The sequence below is a fragment of the Delphinapterus leucas genome, chromosome 13, assembly GCF_059928025.1.
Source record: "Delphinapterus leucas isolate spDelLeu-1000000601 "Yukka" chromosome 13, BTC_Dleu_Yukka2, whole genome shotgun sequence".
NCBI classification, from domain to species: Eukaryota; Metazoa; Chordata; class Mammalia; order Artiodactyla; family Monodontidae; genus Delphinapterus; species Delphinapterus leucas.
Window position 1 is genome coordinate 5,903,047 of NC_143141.1, and position 25,652 is coordinate 5,928,698.

At 47.2% G+C, this 25,652-nt stretch overlaps 1 protein-coding gene across 50 annotated transcripts in view; it reads right to left on the reverse strand.

The window, feature by feature from the left end:
- Nucleotides 1-3,958: 3,958 nt before the first annotated feature.
- MAP4K4 (mitogen-activated protein kinase kinase kinase kinase 4) overlaps nt 3,959-25,652 on the reverse strand; it is a 175,788-nt gene continuing 154,094 nt past the window's right edge. For 18 of the 50 annotated variants that reach the window (XM_089922579.1, XM_089922591.1, XM_089922581.1 and 15 more), the window contains 10 exons: nt 24,949-25,140; nt 22,747-22,864; nt 22,262-22,432; nt 17,826-17,969; nt 14,902-15,036; nt 12,274-12,374; nt 10,667-10,840; nt 9,972-10,131; nt 9,033-9,172; nt 3,959-7,428 (listed from right to left, as the gene is read on the reverse strand). In XM_089922579.1, coding sequence (XP_089778705.1) covers nt 7,345-7,428; nt 9,033-9,172; nt 9,972-10,131; nt 10,667-10,840; nt 12,274-12,374; nt 14,902-15,036; nt 17,826-17,969; nt 22,262-22,432; nt 22,747-22,864; nt 24,949-25,140 — 1,419 coding nt within the window. In that variant the 3' untranslated portion in view covers nt 3,959-7,344. The remainder of the gene's footprint in view (nt 7,429-9,032; nt 9,173-9,971; nt 10,132-10,666; nt 10,841-12,273; nt 12,375-14,901; nt 15,037-17,825; nt 17,970-22,261; nt 22,433-22,746; nt 22,865-24,948; nt 25,141-25,652) is intronic. The other 32 variants (XM_089922604.1, XM_089922580.1, XM_089922593.1 and 29 more) reach the window with 3 other exon arrangements.

Below are 25,652 nucleotides of genomic sequence, written 5' to 3' on the forward strand. Positions count from 1 at the left end.
AGTTCCCATCCACGCCCTTGCCCATCCGTTCCTGCTGCAGACAGTTACCTCTAGATTGTTGCCTAAACACCTACTTGCTCAGAGGTTCATTCCTGTTTACAAGGAATACCAAGGCCATTTTGCACTTGGGCTCAACAATGTTCTCAAATGGCCCATGGACTGTTTACCAGCCTTGTTTATATCCAGTCCCAACAAACCTCAAAGGTCCTCCCCTACATCCTAACGAACCTCAAGGGACCTCCTCTACATCCCAACAAGGTCAGCCTCAAGGGCATGGGCCTGACCAGCCATGGAAGTTGCCCATTTCCTTCTTCTGGTCCCTTCCATACTGAAAGCAGAGTCTGTCTATGGGTTCAACCCACTTTTCCTAGATCTACCACTTGGCACCTCACAGAGCTACCCCTCCTGCCTCTAATTATCTCTCCAAATAAAGTCAACAAGCGGTGCCCCGTCTTCTCTTCTACAGGCCAAGCAGACATGTGTAAAAGCCCTTAGTACATGCCTGGGGCCTAGCAGACACACACACAGTGTTTGCTGTCATCATTGTTCTTAACGACTCCAAACTGGATTGATCAGAGGTTTATAATGACTTCTCCTAATTATCTCTGGTACCTTTTCTTTAAACCAGTCTTCTCGGGAACTGGTCTGGGGCCCTTCCCAGTCGGTCCCTCACCTGTGCCAAGGCTGCGGTTGGTCTGGATCCCACGATGGGTGCATCCAGCCAGGTGTGACCTGACCAGAACAGGGACATCCTCTTCTCCCACTTCACCGCTTTCTCCAATCAGTCCAAACACACACTGGCTCTTGGCAGCCACATTGCTGTTTTTGCTAAAAAGTAGAAACCTTTCCGGTTGCACTGTTACTGAAGGCTCTGCTTTAACATCCAGAGAACACTGATCACTGGCTCTGGAGCTGCCCCTGCAGACAGCGCCCCGCACTTCCCCCAGGAGGACCACACCTCCAGACACACAGCACCCAATGACGCACAACCCACCAGACTCACCCAAATGCCACCAAGCTCCCAGAAGTTTACGAGCATCCACACCTACTCAACGAGGTACCCTGGCAGGGCAGGTTCAGGGACAATTAGAAGGCCTTCCAGCAGGCAGCACTGAGGAAATGTCCTCGATGCCAGTAAGAGACATGAGGCCCCAACAGGACAAGGCCCTTTGGAAATGGGACAGTTGAGCCCACCTGCTCAGGACGAGAAAGGGATCGGGCTCAGCAGGACGGCTCTCACGGCCCTTCCTAGGGGCAAGCACGCAAGCCAGGGGGATGACCCGAGGACCCGATCCAGACCCCAGCTTCCCAGGGTTGGAGGCTGGCCCTCCGTGGGCAGGTTGGTACTGGGTCTTTAGGCAGCTGTACTTCTGGAAGGTTCCCCCCAGTCCCAAACGTGACCACCCTGCACCACCTGACCTGTGAAGTGCATGACGTTTAGCATCAACGTCTCGCGGGGAGGGGATCTCTGGGTTTCTAAGAGCTGGCAGTGGAAGCGCGTCTCAGCAGCAGGAATCCGTCTCCGGGGCAGCTTGTCAGGCTGCTTCCCCCAAGGGGTGAAACGTTAGCCCTGCAGCTCTCACTGGGGGCTGGGACCCAGCTGGCTGGCAGTGACGTGGTCCATCTGTCCTAGAGCTGAAGGCATCAGGGTCAAAGATGAAGAACCAAGGATGTCGATAGAAAGAAAAGAATAAAAAGACAGAGAGAACAAAGCACAAGCTACAACAGGATGAACCTCCAGACACTCTGAAACCGAAGGGGCCAGTGACAAAGGACACACACTGCAGGATTCCACTGACACAGAACGTCTAGGAGAGGCACGTCCACGTGGAGAGAAAGTGGTGAGGGGTTGCATGAAGTTTAGGGGGATGGGAGGGGAGGGGACTGAGGGACAGCAGCAAAGGGGTGTGGGCTGTCTTCTTGGGGTGATAACCGTTTAAACATGGATTGTGGTGATGCAGCCACAGCTCTGAAGGACTAAAGGCCACCAAACAGTCCGTACACTTTATTTCTATTTTTTTAAGATTTTTTATTGGATGTGGACCAATTTTAAAGTCTTTATTGAATTTGTTAACACTATCGCTTCTGTTTTGTTTTGGTTTTTTGGCCGCGAAGCATGTGGGATCTTAGCTCCCAGACCAGGGATCGAAAGCACACCCCCCGCATTGGAAGGCGAACTCTTAACCACTGGACCGCCAGGGAAATCCCAGTCTGTACACTTTAAATGGTGTGGCATGGATTATCTCAATAAAGCTGTTAATAAAAGAATCAAGGCAGGATTTAATATCTTTATTGTAGAAAAGTTGTTTAGTACTGTTTTCTAAGGTCTGTGTTACGTCAGAAAGAACGGCATTGCTTTGCTCAAGCTGTATCCACGTCAGCCCTTTGCAAGACTCCTGGGGGGCACGCTGCCAGAATTTCACAACTCAGACCAAAATAAAAAGAATAATTTTGTATCATTTTGTGCTGGACCATCTAATTCAAATTTCCTGTAACCAAGCAAACTAGGAGATGAGACTTAGCATCAAGGAACCGTGCTCTTCTTACAGGAAGCCAAGTTGCAGCCGGGGGACTGGTGAGTCTGTTACAGGACCCGCGTGGCCCACGCCCAGCATGTGAGACTCTCACAGCCCTCCCGGGGCCTGGCTACCCCAGTGCACTTCCTCACCAGCCCCACGCTGCACAGGGGGCTGGTTTCATCCTTAGATTAACATCAGGGTTTTTATTTCAGGCTACTGAAGCAAACCACCAGGAAATTCTCTGAGGAGCAGAGCAGTTAGAACCAATCTGAGCTCATATGCAGGCTCTGTATTCAGGCAGAAACAGATTGAACCAGAGAGCACCGTGTTGTCATCAGCGTATCAGAGAGGATAAATGAGGTGAAGTATGAGCACAGGGAAGTTAGGAGAGGCAGAGGCAAAGCTGCAAGAGTTCCAGCAAGATTCTGAAATGCAGATAACGACAAGATCATCTTATAGTGAAGGGCGAGGCAGACCGGGTGTGAGACTCTCCTGTCTGAACACACGTTACTTCTCCCATAAGAAAATGTAATAACTATTGTGCCCAACTTAATTCCTTAGCCATTTTCCTTCACAAAACACAGTACCTACTTCTCCTAAAACGAAGCATGGGCATTGTTTAAGTCCTAGATGGCAGATAAAGCAGCAACGTCACCGCACCCTTGAATGTGACACCAGATCAGCGGGCTGGCACCCCTTACAGGGGCTGACTTGACCCTGGTGGCCTCCTGTAAGTGATACCTCCACCGAGGAAGTGAAGTTGGAATGGGGGCCATGAATGACGGGGTCACCACATGTTTATTCCCTGTCACCCACACCAGCTGCAACAAACAAGTAGGAAGGGAACTAACTTGCTCCTTGTGGGGGCCTAGGTATCTACGAGTTTATTTTCACCTCAGAGAAAGAACGCGTTTCCAGTACGAAGCAGAGGAGCTAGCTGACTAACCCATGCAACCGAGGAGGGGGCTCGGGCAGGGTGCGGACACCCATGGCGTGACCTGGCATCTATCCAATGAGGCATGTTCCTGCCAGGCTATGGGGGGTTGATGGGGCACACCCGTGGGTGGGGCTGATGACCTTGCACTGAAGGAGCTCCAGTGATTAGGCCTAAGGTCACATTTATGTGCCAATTTGAGACAGCGTCCCTTTCATCGTCCTGTTGGCTACAGAACAGACAGCATGCATGTAAAACGAGCCTTACTCCGTTTTTGGCTTCAGGAACACGGCGATCAAGAGCTCACCCATCAATTTCATTCTAAGATCTTTGAACAAGTGTTTGCTGCTTTCGTAACCTGTGCCAGGTGAGCCCCTGGGCCATCCCTGTTAGGGAGATGGCAGAATCTAGCAGCCGCCCGCTCAGGCCAGGGGTGGCACGGGGGAAGGAGGATCCTTAGAGGGAGGAAACATTCTGAAGGAAGAGAATATATTTGAAACTCATGCCACGTGAAATAGGTGTCATCTTTATTTAAGGACAAAAGAGGGGAGAAGAGGGACAACAGTAATTTTCATAATACACAGAAGACGAGTTAGCACTGGAAAAAGAAGGCTGTGTGTGTACTTGCCACCAGTCTGCTTTGCAGTTCTCATTAGTAAACAATGCAGCTTGTCATTTGCATTACTGTTTAGCAAATTTATAATTGGCAAAACTGGGGATTATGAATCACCGTAAGTGGACTACAACGAAGACAAAAGCCTAAATAACCCACAAAAAAATCACTTAAGGATAAACCATAAATACGTGATGCACCTTAGTGTAACAAAACCATTTTTTTGTAAACATTTTCTTCAACACAACATGGGCGTGAGAAAAAGTAAAAACACTGCGCTCGATACAGAGAGACTCTGCTTTAAACACAGAAGGGTGTCACTTATTAAAGCTCTGACTAAACCTAGAGCCAATATTGGTATTTTGTTTGGAAGAGTTGTCATAGTTTTCCGCGTTCCACATTTAACGGTATCAGCATAATACTATCTTCTTCTGTTGATTCTGCCATCCTTGCACTTCTCTGAAGTCACTACCCTGTTAAAGGAGAAAGATCATCCCTTTCTCTAGGAGCAAGACATCGCGACAGCTCGCCATCTTTCATGGAGAAACCTAACCGGGCGCCTGCTTGAAGCTGTGGCAACACAGTCTGATCTACAAGGCGGGGGAGGCCACGGAGGGCGGGATACCACGGCCGAGGAAAGCACACCGCAGGCACCCACCCAGGGGACCAGTGGCCGGCTGACCTCGGTCAGCTAAGCCCGGCGATGGATTCAATCACGTTCAACTCCAACACCACCAGGTGCTGCCCAACTAGGACAGGCCCACCCTGACCTGAGCTCGGAGCCCATCGCCCCTGAGGGAAATGTGGTTTCTTCAAGTTCTCAGTACTCAGCAATTCCAAGGGAACACCATTTGCATGGCCTGTGTCACAGCCCTTGACTTACAGACACTGAGCTTCAAGTCTGGATGATGCAGACCATGAGGCCTCATCCCTTTTTGTATCTTCCATGTCGGTATCAGAAGTTTAGTATTTCTTTTTTCAAAGACACCTGCCCAACTTTTACCTTTCGCTAAAGTCATGGGAGGGGGCTACAACTGACCCCGCCACGTGGTCCTTTCTCCTCCTGGTGCACGTGTTCACTGAGGCACATTTCGTCTTGGGTCAAAAGCCAAACCGAGTAGGGAAGCGCCAGCAGTGAAGTGACTGTGACTGCAGTCCGTGGCGACCGAGTCTGGCCTGTCTCAGAAGTCCCTTCCGAGGGTGGGATGAACTCCCCAATCTTCTCTATGTTCAGTATGAATTAGTAGAAAACAACTATCTTTCTGCCTTAGACATCAGCACCACACCAAAGTCTCACACACGGACAACCTGTTTCCCCCGCCTTATCCTTCCAATACGGAGGCGGGTTTTCTCAGTGGGTCCTGTTGTGGCGCGTGTACGCGACCAGCTGTTGTTTCTGCGTTTGCGAGTGTATGTACTTTTCACTAGGGTTTGAAATTCACAGGAGAGCCTCTGGCAAAAATGCTGACCCAGGAGGAAGAGAATGACGAGTCAAAATGGATGCCAAATGGGATGCGAATGCCGGGCCAAGCCTCAGCAAACAGGTGCAGGTGATTGTTGGAGGAAAACCTCCATTTACACGTCACAAAAGAAAATTCGCCACGGAGGAGGAGTAAGCCTATGAAACACCGAGCTTTTGTTTGGTGGATGCAACACTCCCATCAGAACTCAACAACAGGAAAGGCGGACGGCAGAGCCATGGTGTGGAGCGCTGCTCCTTTACCAAGCAATTAAATCCTCAGAGGAAGCGAGTGACCAGAAGCCATGAAACCAATTATTACCCAAGACATTTATTACAAATGTCATGAACATATTCATAAAGTAAAACTGGTTTAAAAAACAGAGAGAGAACGGGAGAGCAAGGGAGAGAACGAGAAAAGCCAGGGCTTTGATATCACACCCAAAACACAGGAAGATGCTATCTTACGAATGAGCAGTATTAACGACATTCTTAAAATAGTTCTAGTGCGTTGCATTTTTTAGAAAAAGGGAAATACCCCTGGCCCCAAGGAAAGGTTCCTGCAACACTGTTAACAGTTTGTGGGGCTGTCCCCATATGACCACCTGTCTGCAAACCCCGATTTGAGAACACTGAGGCCCCTCGTGCTCTGGGTGATGGCCGCCCGTCCACCACCACGGGTGAATCTGGTGGAAACAGCGCGATCTGCTCTCTCAACTGAGAAAGCAGACGCGCCCAGCGAGACAAGCCTCGTGGCTGTTTCCCATCTCCAGGGACAATTTCTCTTGTGCCTACTGAGACCTGTGACGAAATAACAGTCAAACTTCAATTGGATAGTTTTGGTATTAAGATTAAATTAAACATTAATGTTTTCCTCCAAAAACATATAAACTAAACCACCTCTTAATGCATTAAAAACAATGAGGTAGGCGAAAAAATAAACACGTGGCTGAAAAAAAATTTTTTTTCCCTCCGCAAGTGCAGACCGTGGTGAAACTGCTGTTGCACTTCTAGGTTTAAACAAAAATTAAACCTTTGACTGAGGCAGTGCTAATACTGTCACACAACAAGGTTCTGGCCAGGATACAAATGCACACCTTTTCCTTTTTTTTTTTTTTCTCTTTTTTTGAAGAATTATCTGCACATGATTTAGGCAAAACCTGGTACACAGAAAATGACTGAGTTCTTGGCCAAAAAAAAAAAAAAGAATTCCCAAGAAACCAAATGCCAAATGGGTCCCTAACCCACCCACCCCACCTCCCAAGCCCCACCCACAAAAAAGTTATCCTAGTAACTGTGTCTTTCACATTTTATAAATATTAACTTCTTAAACCTGCACCTTCTTCTTTGTCCACATATGGTCACATTACAAAAAAGAAATGTCAATTAAATACATTGTTAATGTTACTATATTAAATCTGCTCTTGGCTTCAGTGACCTGCTCGTCCGAGCACACTTTACACCCGCTGTGCCCACTTCTAACCACCCGCCGGCGTGTCTGTTCTCCACCTGCAGACACCCCGGGACAGAGTCACAGACGAGGAATTCTGGAGCTGGAGGGAAGGCGTTTGCGTTCTGCCTGATGCTTGATTCCAACACCGATAGCACCTGATGGTAGAGTCTCAACAGCACCAGCTGCGTTGCAGCCTTGATTTATTTCGAACAGGACAAGAAGAGAGTGGGGATGAACTGGTAAGGGCGGGCGGGAGGGGAGAGGAGACCCCCGCCCACGCGGCCTGGGCGGCTCCGAGCTCCAGTTGCCAGGAATTCCAGGTTCTCATCTCGATGACTCCGGGGCCGGCATCCCCGCCCGCCACTCCTACCAGCTCAGAAGAGAGGTCCTGCCCAGCGTCATGAAGTACACCTGGCTGCTGCCCCCGGACCGGACCGAGGCGAAAAACACCTGTAGGAGGAGAGGGGAGGAGAGGGGAGGAGAGGGGAGGAGAGGAGAGGGGTCAGCAGGACCCTGGTCCCACAACCCCAGGGGCCCCTCCCAAAGGAAATCTGGGGTGACGTCCATTCGTCTGTGAAGGAGCCAGTTTTCATCTTGACCAGGAAGGCTCCTTAGCCAACGGATGACTCCTCGTACGTCGTGCCCTATTGTGAGAACGCAGAGGAACAAAGGCGGTGTTCCCGAAACGGGATCATCTGTGTTCACCTCCACGGCTAATACCTTCTGAAAGATGAATGGGATTTTGGCAAACTCAGTGCGCAGAGGAGAGGCTCCTCAGCTACCTCGTTTCTCTCTTTTAGAAAATGAAGCTGAGATGTATTAGTCATTTCATATGACTCTACAGTCAAAGTAATATAATTTAGTTTTGTGCCTTTTATTAATAAACCCCGATGGATGTGACATCATGAATGATAAAGATATTTAAATGCCTGAAGTTCAAAGAATATCATGGTTATGGCTCCACTGAACATACTCAGGAAAGCGTAAGCCAAAAAGCTGGCAGAATCCTGGGTTAGGTCTGAGGCTGTATGGATTTTCAAGGTAAAAGATCTAGGAGGTATTACGTAGGAAAACAAAGGCCAAGTACACCGGCAAATGGGCTAGAGGACGGCAGGAGGAAGTGGGCTGGTGGTGATGCAGCTCTTGAGTAGGAGAGCACGTGGCCGGGCAGGAGGCCCAGCTGACAAGGAGAAGTGACAGCTCTCTTCCTCTGAGAGGTCAACCTGAGGTCTGCTTGCTAGGAGGTTTAATATGTTTTAACGTGAAGCAAAAGGGGGAAATGTTTCTAAGGCTGCAGTGGGCGGCCCCAGGTGGTCAGACATATTTTTATCCAAGTGATGGAAGACAGAGAAATTTGGGCTTAGAAAAGGCCCGAGGGGTCAACACCCTTGGCCAGTGTCTGTTCGACTCCAAGGCTGATTTGGGGAGGGAGGGAGTCAATCCCAGAGAAGACAAGGATGCAGCCCGTTTCAAAAAGCAAAGGTTTTAACTGGGGCTTTGATGCCCCGGGGTCTCACCTGCAGGAAGTACGCCTACTTCTGCATAAAATGATCTCCCCTCTTAGGCATTTATGCCACACAAACAATGAAGTTATTTCACTACTCAAAAGGTAGACCAACAAGTGGTGTATTTCTGGTACGTATCAGGGGAGAGGAAGTTTTACCCTGTTACTTAAATTTTCGCGAGGGTTCCTTCTAAACACAAAAGAATTCCATCCATCTAAACTGGTAGCTTTAACCTCCTCTATCCCTAAACCAAACGTAGCCTAGGCAGGCCACCTAATGGGAAAAAGAACCCCGAAAGACAAAAAACAAACACCCAACATAGGATGATTTCTGCAGAGAGAAACATCTCCACCCCCTCAACAAAAACAAAATAAAATATATCATGACCTCCATAAACAGGCCTAAAAAGTCACTGCTGAAAAGTTCCTTGATAAATTTATTTCAGAATCCATCAAAATCCCAAGGAAAGGCTTCACCAAACTTCATGGAAAATAAACCATTGCTAAAAGATAGTAGCAAACTAAAAAGAATCTCTAAGGAAGCCATTACCTTGTCGTTGCGTTCACATAAGAATTTCAGTCTTTGAGCCCTTTTGTGCATAAACACACCGTCCAAGTGGCCGGTCTCCACAGACCGGATCTCTATGGCCTTTTCTCCCCAGCCCATCGTCTGATTGGATCGAATATACGCTTTTTGAGAGGAGAAAACACATATTGTTAAAGGTAAGAAAACGGCCGTGGAAAGAAACTGCTCAGGTCGGTCTCTCTCTCTCTCTCTCTCTCACACACACACACACACACACACACACACACACACACACACCCTCTAAACAGCTAGTATTTGGGGGTTTTGTTTGCAAGCAACTCTGCATGTGCACCCTCGTGGTCCATCCTGGGAGGCCGTATTTTGAATCAACAGTTGAGGCAGTTCACGCCAGAGCATCACCCGCCCCCCCCCACCCCCACCCCATAGCTTAGCTCGTATTTTCATCACACTAGTTACCAGGGAGGCAGCGAGAAGGAAAGCCAAGCGGACAGAACCAGTGACGTAACTGCAATTAAACCACAACAGTTTGGGGATATAAACTTGGAGCCGTGAGGGTTCCAGAGGTCAGCCTTCGCCGCTGAACGCACAGGGACGGTCAGGAGGCTGAGTGTCGACTGCGGCTGGGCCACGGAATGGCAAGAGTGATCACTTACCCTTCTGTCTCCCCTCACTTCCCACACATCAGTCAACAACTACACCTGCCCTACTTCCCCTGGCTGTCTTAAAGATTAAATGAAGGACTGTGAACAACAGAGTTTTAAAAAATAATTACTTGGATTTTGTCCTAAGACTATTACGTGTTGTCACGGTCTACAATCTAACTTTCCACCATCTACTGCCAGCCACTCTGTTAAGTGGCCAGAGGGTCTGAAGAACACGTAAAATCAGTACGCAAACCACACGCCTCTTTAGGAAAGGCCTCTTCCTGTCAGGGACGCGCACCTACAGACGTCGGCATCTCTCCCCACTGCAGAACCACATCCTTGGTAATCCTCCCGTAGGTGTTCACATAGACGCCTTCGTCTTCATAGCACACCAGAAGCTCCATTCCATCCGTGTTGGGGAGGATGATGATCGCGTGGGGTTTGATGCTGCACTGGATCTGGAGAAGAGGGACAAAGTACAGGCAAGCATGTCTGTGGCTACTTCTACCCCTGCAAAAGGGCTCAATAAGAATGTCTTGGGGCATGCGCTGGTTCAGATGCCTGGTGATAAACACAACACTGGATAACACTGTGGAAAACCCATGTGATATACATATGTATCTAAAAGTCCACCTTTGATAGGTCCTATAATCTACCAGTTCACGTTTTCGGAGCCCCTGGAACACATTTGGATTGGGGGCTCCATTTAATCAATTATGTTCCTCTAACCAGTCCCGACCCACGGAGGTTCTGACCTGACAGCAGCTGCCCAACCCTCCCGTGTTAGTGAAAGCAGGGCGAGGAGGTTTTCAGGAGAGCTTCAGAGCCAGGAGAGTGGGTCTCCACTTGGCTCGGAGCGGAGCGCTACTGAACAGGGGCGCCATTTAAATACTCACCCCCACAGCACAGGGAAAGCAAGGGATCCCTGCTTGTGTTAGTTCCCTAAGCAGAGTCAAGAAAAAAGTCAAAGTAAAATGAAGCCTGTCAACCAACCATAGAGTGTGGGTTCTTTCTTACGTGTGTTGGTAGATAAATGTCATAGACTGATCCTGAATCCACGTCAACAGCATGGAATCCAGCACAGGATCCATAGATCACTTTCAACCTCTGGCCTTCCTCAACAGTGAGATCCACCAGTAATGGCTTATGCACCAAATCTCCAAATGACTACAAAGAAGCAACGGAGAGAGCAGCCGTGAGACGAAGCAGAACTTATTTCTGACGGTTCAAACTGGAGGAGCTAGACCCAGGCACGCCGTTACTCAATTACTGAACCACCCTGGCAAAAACCGTAAGCAAAACTACTCTGTACAGTAAGTTCTTTAAGTTATTTTGCTCTTATCTGTCAGTCAGCACCAGCTGCTCCAACGCAGACAGTGAGGAGAGAGAGCTGCCGCACGATACACGTAAGGAGAATTTTATCAGTGTGATCATCACAGTCTCTGCTGAGCTACTCAAACCTCCACTTTAATTTTCCAGCTAGAGTGATAAAGCTAACGAGAGGCTACCATGTACCGTAACAGCCTGGGTGGCCTCAGTTTTTCATTAACGTCAACACGTATAGCTCATAAGGCAGATTTGAATAAGGTATTTATTTATAAGAACAACTAGTACAGTTCCTGGTACCTGGTACATGAAGGTAATTAAGACCAGATCTCAGAAGATAATTGTAACTACACAATCGACAGCTTTTAGTCAGTGATATGTGGCTTTATTTATTTTTTAAAGCAAATATGATAACCCCATTTATACTGCTTTACTGGGGAATCAAGCAATCTAAATATGTCCATCTTCCAAATAATGGAAGCCGCCCCTTAATAAAATATGTCAAAACTGTTTAAAAACATAAGTAAATAGAATCTTTTTGGATACAAAATTCTTAACTTCTTCCCCTGCCCTAAAACAGCCCCGGGGGACAATGCTTAAGGTTTTTTGTCTAATATCAGAAATGATGTTATTAAGTGATTCATCATATCTAATGTTATAGTAATATCATTTTCAATTAAGAATTTTATAAATTTGTATCTAGTGCAAACTCTAGAAGTATAAAAAAGAAATATTAAAAATATCCACAAAAATAACTGCTAATATTTTTCTACAGTATCTTTCTTTGAACAAAAATGGTATATTATACATATTTTAATACTTGTTCTATTTAATGCGTAATAATGCATTCCTTGTGTCATCAAGAGTTTCTGCAACTTCATTTCTAATTAGTCCTCTACTGAATAGATATACCTTAAAGCTGCCTGTTGCTGGATACCTGTCAAAAACATAAACATCTACATCTTTATACACGTCCATGACTTTAGGTGGAAAGTCAAGGTCTGCTTTTTAAATGGAGGTGGTGTCAGTCTGTCCTTTCAATCCACGTGTCTGCCCAACATTCCACTCCTCTCTCACACTCCGAGGACTTAGAAAGCCGATAGCTCGGCTTGTTCCATCAGCAATGGCCTCTCGCGTGATAAAGTTATACCAATATCAGCACATGCTTTTAAACGATCAGTTGTAACCATTCGGGGTTGTCAGACAATATTCCCTGGCTCTCGGCCACAGCGTGCACGGCTGATGCTACTTTTAAGTGCACTTGATGTTGTTACCTTAAAGGCCATAAATTTGTGATATGGCTTGGGTGCCCACGCATACACTTCCACAGAACTCTTCAAAGCAATGACCAGAAACTTGATTCTTTCATATTTTACTGCAACAACAAATAAGAGGAGCACAGGTCAGTATCAATGTGGACTCTAAATTCTTTCAGCTGTCCTCTGCAAACTCTCTAAATATGCCTTCTGCTGAGCCACCAAACCAACAAGAGAAAAATGCTGAGAGGTCAAGCCTCGTGGTTCACTTTTCCGATTCTTTAATGTACAATTCAGGCTGTCCCCATCCTCCTCCATGTTGTGTTGGACTCAACGCCATACCCTGGTTGCCATCGATGAGCACTTTCGCTGATGTCCCTAACCTTCTTAGGCTGTAAGTACTTAATAATCAAGGACAATGTCAGCCTTTCCACCCTACCACCTTGAGGGCTCAGTACTAGTTCAAAAGGATAATGATGTGATTTATCAGACAAGAGGGTCCTGGATCCCAGCAAGAGGTCAGATCTTCCACGTGGCCTTTCCTGAGTCCTGCGTGGGGCTTACAGATGGAGGAACACAGAAGGCTACGACAAAATACTCATCAACTGAGTTTGAGTTCTATCTATTTCTGTGTACAAGATCAAGTATCATTTCAAACCACTTCCTGAGCTATAGAGACAATAGTAATTGCTAGGATTTTAGCTAAAGTTGTGTACTAAAAGTAAAGAAAATCTCTCTTTAACTTTCTATATATATATATATATATATATATATATATATATATATATATGGGCCTCGTTTACGCAGCTGTTTCAGTCCTCTTCACAGCCAGCAACTCCGCTTAGAGCAGATACCCGGAGGGGCCCTGGCCACACCTGACTTACTGGCTGGTGCAGACTCCCGGTGTTCTCATGGGCTCTCTAAACCGCAGCACTCCGCCTTTGACCATGAGACTCGATAACTCTCCTTGTTATTTCATGTATTGTCACTATTCAAGTGAATCACATGACTATTAAGATACAAAGGATTATAAGAGGCGGTCGAAAGCAGTGCTGATGGGATAGAATTTTCTGTGATGGAAAGGGTTTATGTCCACCCTGCTGATACGACAGCCACTAGTTACATGGGGCCACTGAGCACCTGGAATGTACTCATGTCACTGAAGAAAGAAACTGTAACGTTTATTTCATGATAATTAATTTACATATAAATTTAAATACCCACCCCCCACCCCGCCTTATGAGCCCGGCTCAGGTTAACACATCTGCCTCCCACTCTCCTGTAGGGTCATCTATTCAGAGCCATTTCATTACATTTAGCCTTAGACGATTTCAGTTACTTATCAACAAATAAAAACAGTACACAGGGGCTTCCCTGGTGGCACAGTGGTTGAGAGTCCGCCTGCCGATGCAGGGGACGCAGGTTCGTGCCCCGGTCCGGGAGGATCCCACATGCCGGGGAGCGGCTGGGCCTGTGAGCCATGTCCGCTGAGCCTGCGCGTCCGGAGCCTGTGCTCCGCAACGGGAGAGGCCGCAACAGTGAGAGGCCCGCGTACCGCAAAACAAACGAACAAACAAACAGACAAAAAACAGTACACAAAAACACAACACAGAAAATTCTAATCCCGAAATCTATACCGAGGTGATAGAGCCCTGCAGGATCATTCAGAGTCAGTCCACTATCGGGGTGGCAGCCGCACTCATTAGTAACCAATGAGCTGAGGGCCGTGGACAGGTTACATAAACAAGACGACAACGCCAAGGATGTAATATCCCTGGGAGCAGAGGCACTGACTACAGTATGTAGTTTCATAAACACAGAGTAAAAGAAAACACACAAGCAGAAATCAACATTCAATACACCCCTTACGTTACTCAGTCTTAAGTATACAGTCTCTGTATACTTAAGACTTATACCATTTGCTAACCTTCTGAACCTCCCATTTCAAATTCAATTAGAACACATCATCTCGCCCATAAAACTGTAACTGCGCTAAGCTCCATTATTTCCCCTTTATTTCCAACACTAGTACCTATATTTCGATTTTCTTCCCCAACACGAAAAAACTTATTTTGGTTTTGTTCTTGCGAGATCTTATTTCATGAGAAGCACGGCAGGCATGTTGAGGAGAAAAGAACAAAACGGTTGCCATGAAACACTGACTGGCCAGCAAGATTCATTTCTTAGTGATGAGCAGGGTAGCTCTGCACAGCGCATTTAATTCAAACCAACAGGCCACAGCTACTTGGGCAAACTCTCAAACGTTCAATCAGTGACTGCCAAGGACCCAGAGTCCTCCAAGTGAGGACAAGCCTACAGCGCAGAGGAGGGGTCCAAACGTCTCTCCTCTGGCGACGCTCCCTTCTTCTCTGCCAAGATGTGAGCCACATCTTACAGAGTTTGGATTGTCCAAGGAAAGGGTGAGAAGAGGCTCACGACGGACGGGAGGGACAGCGGAGTTAAGATTAACTGCAGGCCTGCAGGCCTCAGGATTAGAAGGTGCCTCAGAAACGCCCTGATACAGAAATGAGTTACAAGTCTCAGAGACAAGTTCATTACTGAAAGCTTCAAAAACACATGGATTTTAAATGGAAGATTAATTAAACCTTGGCAAAACAAAACCCTTACGCCCGTCGTGGGACTTACCGACTTTATAGTGGACGCATCCTTCCAGATCTCCCACGGTCGTCCAACCCTGCTTCTTCTCAACTTCCGGATCGTTGTGAAGTATTTTATTTCTTAACCAGGACAAATAGTAGACACGTAACTTATCCTTTTTGCCTAGCAAAACAAATGTAAGTACTTTACATGCATATTCAAAAGAAGATACCATCATTAACAACAAGAGTAACCAAAAGAAACTGCAATAAACAATAAATGTCATCCCCCCAGGGAACCGTTTTGTATCAGTTTCACTAGCAACTCAATTCAAGCTATTATGTCATCTGATTCTCAAAACCCCCTAGTGTAACTATGATTTCCCATTTGAGAGCACCAAAGGGTTTCACAGATCACCCAACTTGGGGACTTGAACCCAGCCATAAACTGGAGATGGGCACAACTTACTGAGCTAACAGAAGACCCACACCCAGAACACGTAAAGAACTCCTATAAATCAATTCGAAGAGAGATAACCTAGCAGAAATATTGAGCAAGCGCCTAGAACAGACAAAAGATGTTATCGCATAGATTCATAAAAAGGTACTTGCTCTCAACAGTCTGAAAAGGATACAGACTGCGTAAGCCCACCTATGACATTCTGGAAAAGGCAATATCGAGACAGTAAAAGAAGACCAGCGGGTGCCAGAGGCTTTGAGGGAGGAGGGAGGAGGTGGAGAACCAGAGGGTTTTTAGGGCAGTGGAACTAGTCTGTATGAAGCTGTAACGGTGGGTAAAATTATGCGTGGGTCGAACCCAGAGCACACACACACACAGAGAACGCTAACGCAAACCGTGGACTTCAGCTCACCTGTTAGCTAAAGTATTAATATTGGTTCATCCACTGTAACAAATGTACCACATTAATGCGAGAGAATAGGGGAAACTGGAGAGGGCCAATATGGGGACCGTCTACACTTTCTGTTCAATTTCTGTGTAAACGTAAAACTGCTCTAGGAAAAGAGCCAGACACAAAAGAGTATCTAGCGTGTTCTAAGGTGTTCAAAGTCAGGACAGGGCTTCCCTCTGGGGAGGAGGGGCAGTGCAGGGGAGCCACCGGGGGGCTGGGATGGCTCCCCTCGTCCCCAGGGTGGGGCGCTACGTGCATGGGTTCTAACTGTGACTCTTCACGGAGCTGTACACCACTTATACGTCTGCGCACTTTCTGTGTCATGTCTTATACTTCAACACAACCTTATCAAGTTTTGAAGAATTTTTGAATGTGGGAAAATACTCAATGTATTAAGTGAAACAAAGATGACATCGTTTTATGTACAGTGTTTTATTCCCACACTATGAGACATATTTACAGAAACGAGGAGGGGGAAATACAATAAAATGTTAACAAGAGGTATCTCTGAGATGGGGGTTACATTTTATTTTATTCTTCCTAAGTTTTTTTCTGTTTTCGAAGTTGCCTACAACTGACATGTATTAATTACTTTTATGATTCTGAAAACCACTGAAAGCTATAAAGAGGAAAAGAATACAGAAAAGTCGGCCAAAAAAATGGTTATCAGTTGATTACTGATCCCCATGAATCATCTTGCTCACTGGATCACAAAATGAAGTTTAAACCATTTTTTAGCGGATTTATTTTTCCTACGATTCTAAAACTTATCTTCCATCACTTTTTAAAGCTCAAGTTTTAAACGGCTGTTTTCTCATTTAAGTAAGAGACGGACGGCGGACGGTGAAATTTCTGCATTTCAATGAACATCTTTACTTAAACCAAAAGCCTATTTGAAAACTAAAATAACCGCCAGAAATTTGTTACACATAAATAAATGTAACAAGTTTGAGTCAGCAGGTAATTAAATGAAAATCACTGCTGTTATCAGAGGACAGGTCTTACACTCCTACATACTCTTTGACCCCAGCAAAACCACAAATTATTAGGAGATTATGATCTAGGCAACATGGATTCACATGCCCGATGGTTAAGTGAGCTGCAAAGATACTTGTGAAAAATGTTTACATGAGAGGGAAAAAAAGGAATAAATGGAAAGACTAACAACAGAAAACAGGAAACAAACTATAGTACGTCTATGCAAAGAAACATCCTGTAGCCGTGCAGAATGGGTACCAGGAAGGAACATTCAGGGACAGGAGAGGTTTGGTCACAAGGTTTGGTCAAACAAGAAAGGACGGGATACACTTAAACTTCAGGGCAGTGGCTACCAAGGGCAAGTAGACGCCAAATGTACGCATAGCAGTGTATTCTAACATCTGTTAAAAACTATCCTGTCAGTATATGGGTGTCGTATTATTCTCTCAGTGTTTGAAATGTCGCATAACTATTTTTATGGAGATTTCTACCCCCTAAGTGTGTATTCTGAGTGTGTGTATGCTTAAAAGACTGGAAATTAAAAACTGAAGTTAACAGATGTTATCTTCGGATAATTTTACTATTTATTTCTCCCATTTGCTTTTCTGCAGTAGTTTCTTACTTTCTACAATGAACACATATAATTTATACTAAGAAAAATGCTCTTTCTAAAAAGACACTTATAGTAAGTGTTGACTGACATTAAAAAAAAACCCACGATACTTTTACCATCGATGGCAAAGAACAGTTCCTTGTGCGTGAGAGAGCCCTGTGGAAGGAAGTGGACATAAACCCACACTCTGAACGGGACAGGCCGCAGAGGGTGGCGGCAGGGTGGCGGGCAGTGTGAAGTAGGAAGTGCGGGTTCCTGTGCTCCCCGGGACCTCTCAGCAGAGCCCCAGGCAAATGTGTACACGTGGGTCCCCTCTGAATACATTTTCCTACCATGTTACTGTAAAATCACGCTACGGTTCTAGGTCATTTAGCTATTACTTCAGAAAAGGAACTCACTCGAGTTCTGTGCCAGCGAGTACCACGTTTTTAAACAGTGCTGGGGGCCTGCTTTCCCCGAACACACGCTCACCGGATATTGTCACCAAGACATTCAAGCCTTCCAGGACGTCCATCTGTTGAAATCGTCTTCTGTTGATCAGAGGATACACCTTCCCTTGGCCACTTCTGTCCAGCAGCATCAGGCCACTCTCTGTACCCACCAGCAAGTTCACTCCTATTTCAAGGACACAGAAAGCCCACAATTTTACACTGTGCTTGACAAACAGCCTCGTATGGAGCGTACAGCAAAGCTTATCTGGAAGAGTGGTTTCCTCAAGCCACCCACAAACAGAGCGTAAAGTACCCAAACTGCAACAAATCATCACAGAAGAGAGAGGATGAAATACTCACTTACATGTAAAAAAGGATCTACGGGGGGGCGGGGGGGGGGGCACGAGCCCGCCTCATCCCCCTGATTACCTTCACCACCCTCCAGTTTCCGGTTCTTCCTCAGTTGCCCCAGGACGTCCCAGCCCACCGTCTCCTGGGTACCACAGACTCTCCATCTCATCCGTCACATCAGACACCCGAACAAACCTTCATCTGATGTCACGATCCCCGCCTGCTTCCTTCACCTGTCTTTGCACGGGAAAACTTCTAGAACAAGCCATACACAGCCCCCTTAGTCCTTAACAGTTTGTGACTGCTCCGGCGTCTATCACTCAGTTTAAGGTTTTCTTAAAGACCACCCTCCATCATCCTTAAGAAAGGAACAGCTGCATTCGGTCCTACGGTTTCTCACCAGCAGTGCACCTGCGCAGGCTGGGGGCGGGGCGTGCCTCCCGGCCGCGGGCCCATCCCGGCTCCACCCTCTCCAGCCTCGTGCGGTCTCCCCCTGGTCTCCACGCACCTTCTCTGCTTCCTAAGCGCGGGCGTCTCCCTTGCTGTCTGTCTGTCTGCTGGAGCAGGATCTCAGAACCAGAAACTCCTGGTTCCACCCCCAACTCCCGGCTCGTCTCCATCCACTTCCAGTCCTACCGAGACCAGCCCCTCGAGCCCTGACGTTTCTATCAGCAGCAGCGCCAGCACAGCTGCTCCATGAAACTAGCCAAGCTGACCCCGCCCGAGAAGACCCCCCTCACGTTCCTGTTCCTCCGCTCTCCCCACTTCAGGCTCCGGCCGCCTCACACCGACCGCAGACGGGTAGGGGCCTGAGGTGAGGCTGCTGCGACCCCCTCCCTCCCTCTACTTTCTCGCGACTGTACCGCAAACAAGCCCTAACCTTCCTGCAACACTCCTCGGGCCACACCGTGCCCTCAGAAACGGCTCCCTCTCTCTCCGAGAGGGTACAGAAGCACCCATCCAGCATTCAGAACTCTCTGCCCCTCAAGCCGACTTTATCACTCACTTATCTCCCCAGTTACACTGATTTCCTTGGTCTGTAACTAACTTGGTAACTGGTAGCACAGAGCACCTTGTACTCCTAGGGGATCGGGCACTTCTGTGTTTGCACTGAGTCCCTGAACTGGATAATAAACTCGCTGAGTGAAGGAACGAAGTATGTGTGCTTTTACAAAGTAATCGCTCCATCGGTATTTTCAGGCAGATGGAATGACAGGGGAGAACAGCGTATATTTCTTGAACCACGTCATCCATATTTACTCAGACACACACACACACACACACACACACACACACACACACACACACTTTTCCAGAAAACTTCAAAAGAACAATTGTGAAGGCAACAGGAAAACACCCTCCCCGCCCCCTCCTCAGCTCCATGCCTATTTGGCATTGAGTGGGGGAACCCTAGCACCAGGAGGACAGCATCTACCCAAGAACACCTTGTGAGGAAACCAGAAACACCTTTTGGGTCCTGGGGGACAGCGGGGAACCTGGCATTTACACATGTACTCACATCACCGCTACTTTAGCAACTAACAGAGAGCCAGGCATGCGTGGACGCGGTTACCAAGACGCTGGAGCGCTGTACACTGCAAGCTAAGCTGCTGTCCAACTTTAGCCGACAGCCAAGGAGTTCACTCCGAAGGTCCCAGTTCATACGATATTTCAGCATTTTCCTGGTCGACCTTCCATATTGAGAAGCTAAAAAGAATCTACGTCAACTACCCAAATGTGTAATAGCTACACCAAATACGACGAGCATTGTGAAATCTATTATTTGTGGTTTCCAAAAACAAACACCATTCAAACCTCCATCAAGGGTTTACGGCAAGAAAGATTCAAACGAGCTGAAAAAAGTCTTCATATACACAAAAACTGTAGCTATTTTAGCACTTACCATATTTTCCAATTCTCCAAGAACTGTGTCATTTTGTAAAATACTGAGCGCTAGCAGTCAAAAGAATACAGACAGTCACTGGAAAATAGCAACCTTGGAAATTATGGGCCTATGAAAAAAAACTGTGGCCTGCTGCACCAACTGTTTTTATAAATGTACTTTTTTTAACCTTACAACTGTTAGTTATCATTAAACTTTATAATGCTAATTGTTCAAAGGTAAGCAGGGCTAGGAACTGCAATTGTATCCGCAGGAATCTAGTGCAGGGTGATGGAAGAAATGGCTAAGAGCTCTATAACATGTGATTTAAAATTTCCTTTCAATTCTACGATGAATTACACTGTAGTCAAAGCAGCAAAGTAAGTGCACACAATTCTTCATGATCATAAGAATGGAAACTACTGTCACATCCAAAAGATGTGTTAAAATAATTCTGGCTGTAAATAAGGAGAAATTGCCTTACTAAAAAATTAAGTAAATATGCAGTAATTTACAAAACAAAAGTCAGTTCAGTAAGATGAAGGATGCTCCCTGCAAGCGTTTTCTAGGAAGGTACACAAAAAACTAACCTAACGCGGGTCAGCAAAACACAAATGCGTCAATTTCACCATTTCAAGAGCACTGCAGCCTCGTCTGGACCTCCTCCTCTTGTCAGGCTACAGCTCTCATAGCACATGCTTTAACTTTTCTGGGTCTATGTCTTTGAGAGACTTATTTTTAACTTCACTTAAAAGGTAACTCATGACAGCTATCCCAAGCAGTTTAAGGAAATCCACCAGTGATGTGACCCAGACACGGGGCAGCTCAAACACACTCGGATATAGAAGTCACCTCCCTCTCTCTTAACATGATGAAACAGAGAGTTCTACTGCATTTTAAAAGACACAGTCTTGAGAGAGTCACCTATTTTTCTCAGAGGTAGTGAAGAAGTTAATTAGGAAAAAGAAGGATTTTAGTTTAAAACAAAAAAATCAGATAATGGCACACAGAACGGGGCCCAGCACTTCGCAGGACATTAGAGGACTATAAATTAAGTGTGACACAGCTACCAAGGGCAAACATCCTAGGCACAAACTACTTCGCCAATTTGGAAAGAACTAACATATTTAACATTACTTCTACGCTGAACATAACGTCATCATTTTGATGATATAAACACCCCCAAGAAGGCCTTTAATATGAAGAAAACCGTGCCTGCAATGGGCAGAGACGGCTCTTCCAAAGCCCTCGGGGGAGCCGGGGTAGGGGCTCACGGAAGGGGCAAGGGAAGCCAGGACAGACCAAGGCCCAGAGTGTGGAAGAGGAGGACAGTCTATCAAGTTACGGGCCCTTCCGGAACACCAGGAGGGAGGACCATCTCGAGGTTCAGCAGGGGAACCCTGAGGCCCTCGTGGCTGCTTCCATCGCCCTGGGCCAGGCGAGGGGCCGGGAGTGAGAAGAGCTGATGGGGTCACAGGGGAAAGGCAGAGCTGTCATGGACACGCCAGGAGAGCCCGTGAGAGGATGTGCTGTGTCCTCATGCGTTTACACGGCAACGTCCAAGGAGCAGGAAACTTTTCTGAATACAGTGGCAGGGCTCCTCCCTGTTTCAAACAGCCCATGGCAGGATTCCGGGAGTGTTAACAGGTGTGGCACTGGAAGGTGCGGTTAACGCAAGAGCAGGCGCACCTGCGGGGCTGGGGGAGGCGGTGGACGGGGGTGACAGCCAGGAGGTGGCAGAGCCGTGCACGCCGCAGACTCGGAGAACCCCTCTCGCGGTGTCCACACAAGCCTGCATGGTGAGGCGGCTCACGGCCCCCTCCCGCAGACTCTCGGCCCGGGCAGACTGCTTCTAAGAGCTCCACTCAGATGTTAGGCCCAAGTCACAAAGAGCAAGGGAAAAATGATAAACTGAAACATTTAAAGAAAAGCAAATTCGACAAATTTCTTCATTCTCCCTATAAATACGGGCCAAATCAAATGTCTTTCTCATTTTTCCCTTTTCTTCTTTATATGAAGAAACGGAGATGAGTCAGTCTTTGCAACACCCGACGGCTGAAACAAGGGCAGGCCTGTGTGTGTCCCTGCAGGATTCCTGCAGGGACAGGGGACGGGGACGGACGTCAGGAGTCTTCCATCTCACCTGCCAGTGACGCCTCCAAAAACACCTGCACTACCTATAAACGACCGGTCCGCCCTTGAGACTAAAAGCGAAAGGGTCAGAGTCACAGTGAGATACCTACCCCACAAGGCAGCGCACAGAATCTCGGAGTTAAACCTCTTCTTGTATTTGCGAATCTCTGGGGTGTCGCTCTGTGGCCTAGTGTTGGTGGGGTTCACATTGACCACTGAGCCCTTCCGGGTAGGATCTTGCCTTATGGCCTCCGATCTCATTCCATCACAGGAAAATCCCACTGAAACACAGGACACTGGAGTTATTTTGTGTCTCCACGGGCACTGGGCCTGCTCCCTTCCCTGCTACGCCTCAAGCAGACGTTCACGTCACAACCAACCCTTGGCCCAGGAAGAGAACTCTGTAAGGAATGTACATGGAAAAAGGAAACTGACTCTGCAGCTCATTGCACATAAGGCAGTGCAAGCGGGCTGGGCATCCGGTCCGAGGTCTGCGCCTGCCGGCCACCAGCATGCGTGCCCAAGCCACCAGAAAGAGCGGCGCAAGGCACCCAAGCCCGCTCGTCAGCTGCTTTCTTGTTGCTGCTTTACTTACCCACAGAAGTCACTGTTGTCCCACTAGATGGAGAAATCTGTAGTAATCTGGGGTCTATAAAAGGTGTAAAGGAGGAGGAAGATTTGTGTTTCTGGAGTGTGCTACTAGCGGACTGAGTCTGCAATGTAAATTCAGTCGTATTAATACAATGACAGTAAAGGAACAAACATAGAACACTTCAATCCACCTCTACAATGCACTGCTTCCCAATACAAAAGCCCTATCCCCCCGCTTCCTCCCCCAAAATGCTCCGGAGGTGCTTCTGCATGTGTACCCCACACCCCCCAGTACAGGCTGTTTAACCGGGAGCCAAAGAGGGCTACCCCTCTTTTCAGAAATATCGCTCCTCTAAGACGGAACACGCAAGCTACCAGCAAAATCTATACTTCACGCTCCTCCGGTTTTTAATAAATAATTATAATGAAAACTCCTAAAGGAAGTTTGAAATGTCTTGATCTCAATTCATCCATTTTTGAATTTACTCTCCTGCCCCCCCAAAAGTCCAATGAATCTATGTTGGAATACTGGCAAATCTTAATTTTATACCGTTTCTTTTAAAGTGAGCCTCTTGCCAGAAAGCTACAGAAGCTTTGGCCACCATCATTTTAGGTGCATCATCATAAAATCCACATCAAATAGGGGCTCATTAGTGAAAGGTGCAAATACAGAGTAAGGCATATCCTTTTGCTCTTTTAGGAATAGGAGTGCTTTGGTTAATAATGTAACTTAAGACAGAAGAAAAAAAAAAAACGGCACAAAGGAAGTGAAACAAATTGTTAAGTGGAAATGTAATGACAATTAAAAACAAAACAAACAGAAAAATAAACTTGCCAGTTTAGTGAGTTAAGGGTTATTGTAAATACTACACATTAGAGCAAAATGGAGCCAAGTGTAAATATAAGAAGGGATGTAAGTGTAGGTGGGATATATAAACGGAGGAAAAATACCATGTCTGACCACGTGCTTTTGTCCTGTACCGTTGCACCCCCCTGGGCAGCTGAAGTCACAAGTCCTGCAGCCCACCCCCTCCTCAGCTCTCCCCTCCCACCTGACACAGCTGGCCTGCTGGCAGGCTTCCTGCCCAGGCCCACGATCTGGGGCCCATCCGGCCGATGGCGGCCAATGGGATGCCGAGCCTGCCTTGGCAGTCAACTTGCCCCTGGCTCCTCAAGGGGAGAGGATTATTCTGACTCTTTCTAATGAGGGAACCAAAATAGGACCAGGTGGGCAGGCCGGCAGTTCAGTGCTTACAATGACATGACTGGCTGAAGCTACGTGCCACTTGCAACCTCCTTCAACTGTTAGACAAAGGCATTGAAACCAAACCTCCCACAAAAACGATCACTTGCTTAACTAAGGACAGGGTGCCCATGGTGGACTGTCCCTGCGCTTGGGGCATAACCCTGTTCCAAACAGCAAGAATCACCCAACCGGCACCCAGACTGAGAGCACACAGCCACGCCTTCGAACAAGCACACAGGATTTCCCATTCAAAATGTGAAATTAAAAGCACGCTCAGTTCTTTGCCCTTCTTGTTTAACATCCTAATTTTCTAGGTTTCCCCCAAAAGCAATTTGGCCTCTTAAACTCTGAGTGATGGTAAATTTCAAGGAGAAAAATCCTTCAAAGAGGTTGGCAAAAATAAATAAGAGTAACCAACCAACAACGCCCACCCTCTCCCCACACCCCCCCGAAACAAACAAACAAAAAAGATCCAGCCCTTTTGGAAGGAGGGCCCTGTACAGAGCAACGCATTTATCCCGATAAGGCCAAGTCTGCTTAATCAAATGTTTCTATATTTGATGTACTGGATAAAAAGAATGAAAAAGGCAGATTCCACAAATGACTACCAGAATTTCATGCCAAATACATAATGCATCTGAGAACACAGCAATCGTTTTAGACTTTTTTTTGAAAAATAAACTGAATGAGGAAAGCCATGCAACTACACTTATCTAGAGAAAGGTAAACAGTGAACTGGCAAGTTTGGGGGGAGATCGCTCCAGGGTTAAGGGGTTTGTATGCAGATCTGAAACTTGTTACTGGGGGGGTGGGGGTGGGGGGTGGGGGAGAGAAGGGGAGGTGACAGAAGAAGGCGGGGCGGGGAGGGGAGGGGAGGGTGTGGGAAGGGCTCTGCAAACTAGCTCCTAGGCAGTGCTGGTCTAACCCTGGGAGAGCAGCCAGCTGTGGTGCGAGACATACCTCGTTAGGAGTGAGCTTGTCCTGGGGTGTCTGTGGGGACATGGTGGGTGTCGGCTGGCTGGAGGATGGGGAGGAGGAGGTGGAGGAAGTGGAGGAGGAATGGCTTTGCTGTAAGAGATCTGGCAAGAGGTGAACGCGACCGGCAAAGCCATTGCTCTCATGATGGCTGGCGCGCTTTTGGTCAACTGCGCTCTGCAGAGAAAACAGGCACACTGGTCTCGCTCGCGCGCCGCTGGCATTGCCGAAGACCCTACTGATACCTGACTGCTGGCGGTGCTGTGTGACTCTCAACTCTGTTACGTCATCAAGGGACGACTGGAGGAAATCAGCCTGAGCTGCTCACGCTTCCTCGCCAAATGCCTAGGCTGAGCCAACAGAATTCACGGCACCGCATCTGGTGACCGCAGAACCCAAACAGCGGGTGTTTCATCTGGTTTACCTGCCACAGGAGCTGCTGTTACCAAAACCACTGGCTTTTCTCTTTCCTTTTTAAATCTGTCTAAAGCTCTAGAAAGTACCCGTCACTTCTTTGAATCCTGGTCTTGTCCGGACCAGGCCCTTCCCGCTTTCCATACGAATGCACTGCCAGAGCATGAAACACACTCAGGGAAAAGTCCAAAGTGCTACACAGGTGCCCTGCTCCACTTAAATGAGAAGCACATCCCTTCCTTCCATCTGAGCTAAGAAATGAACAGACCCTTGTA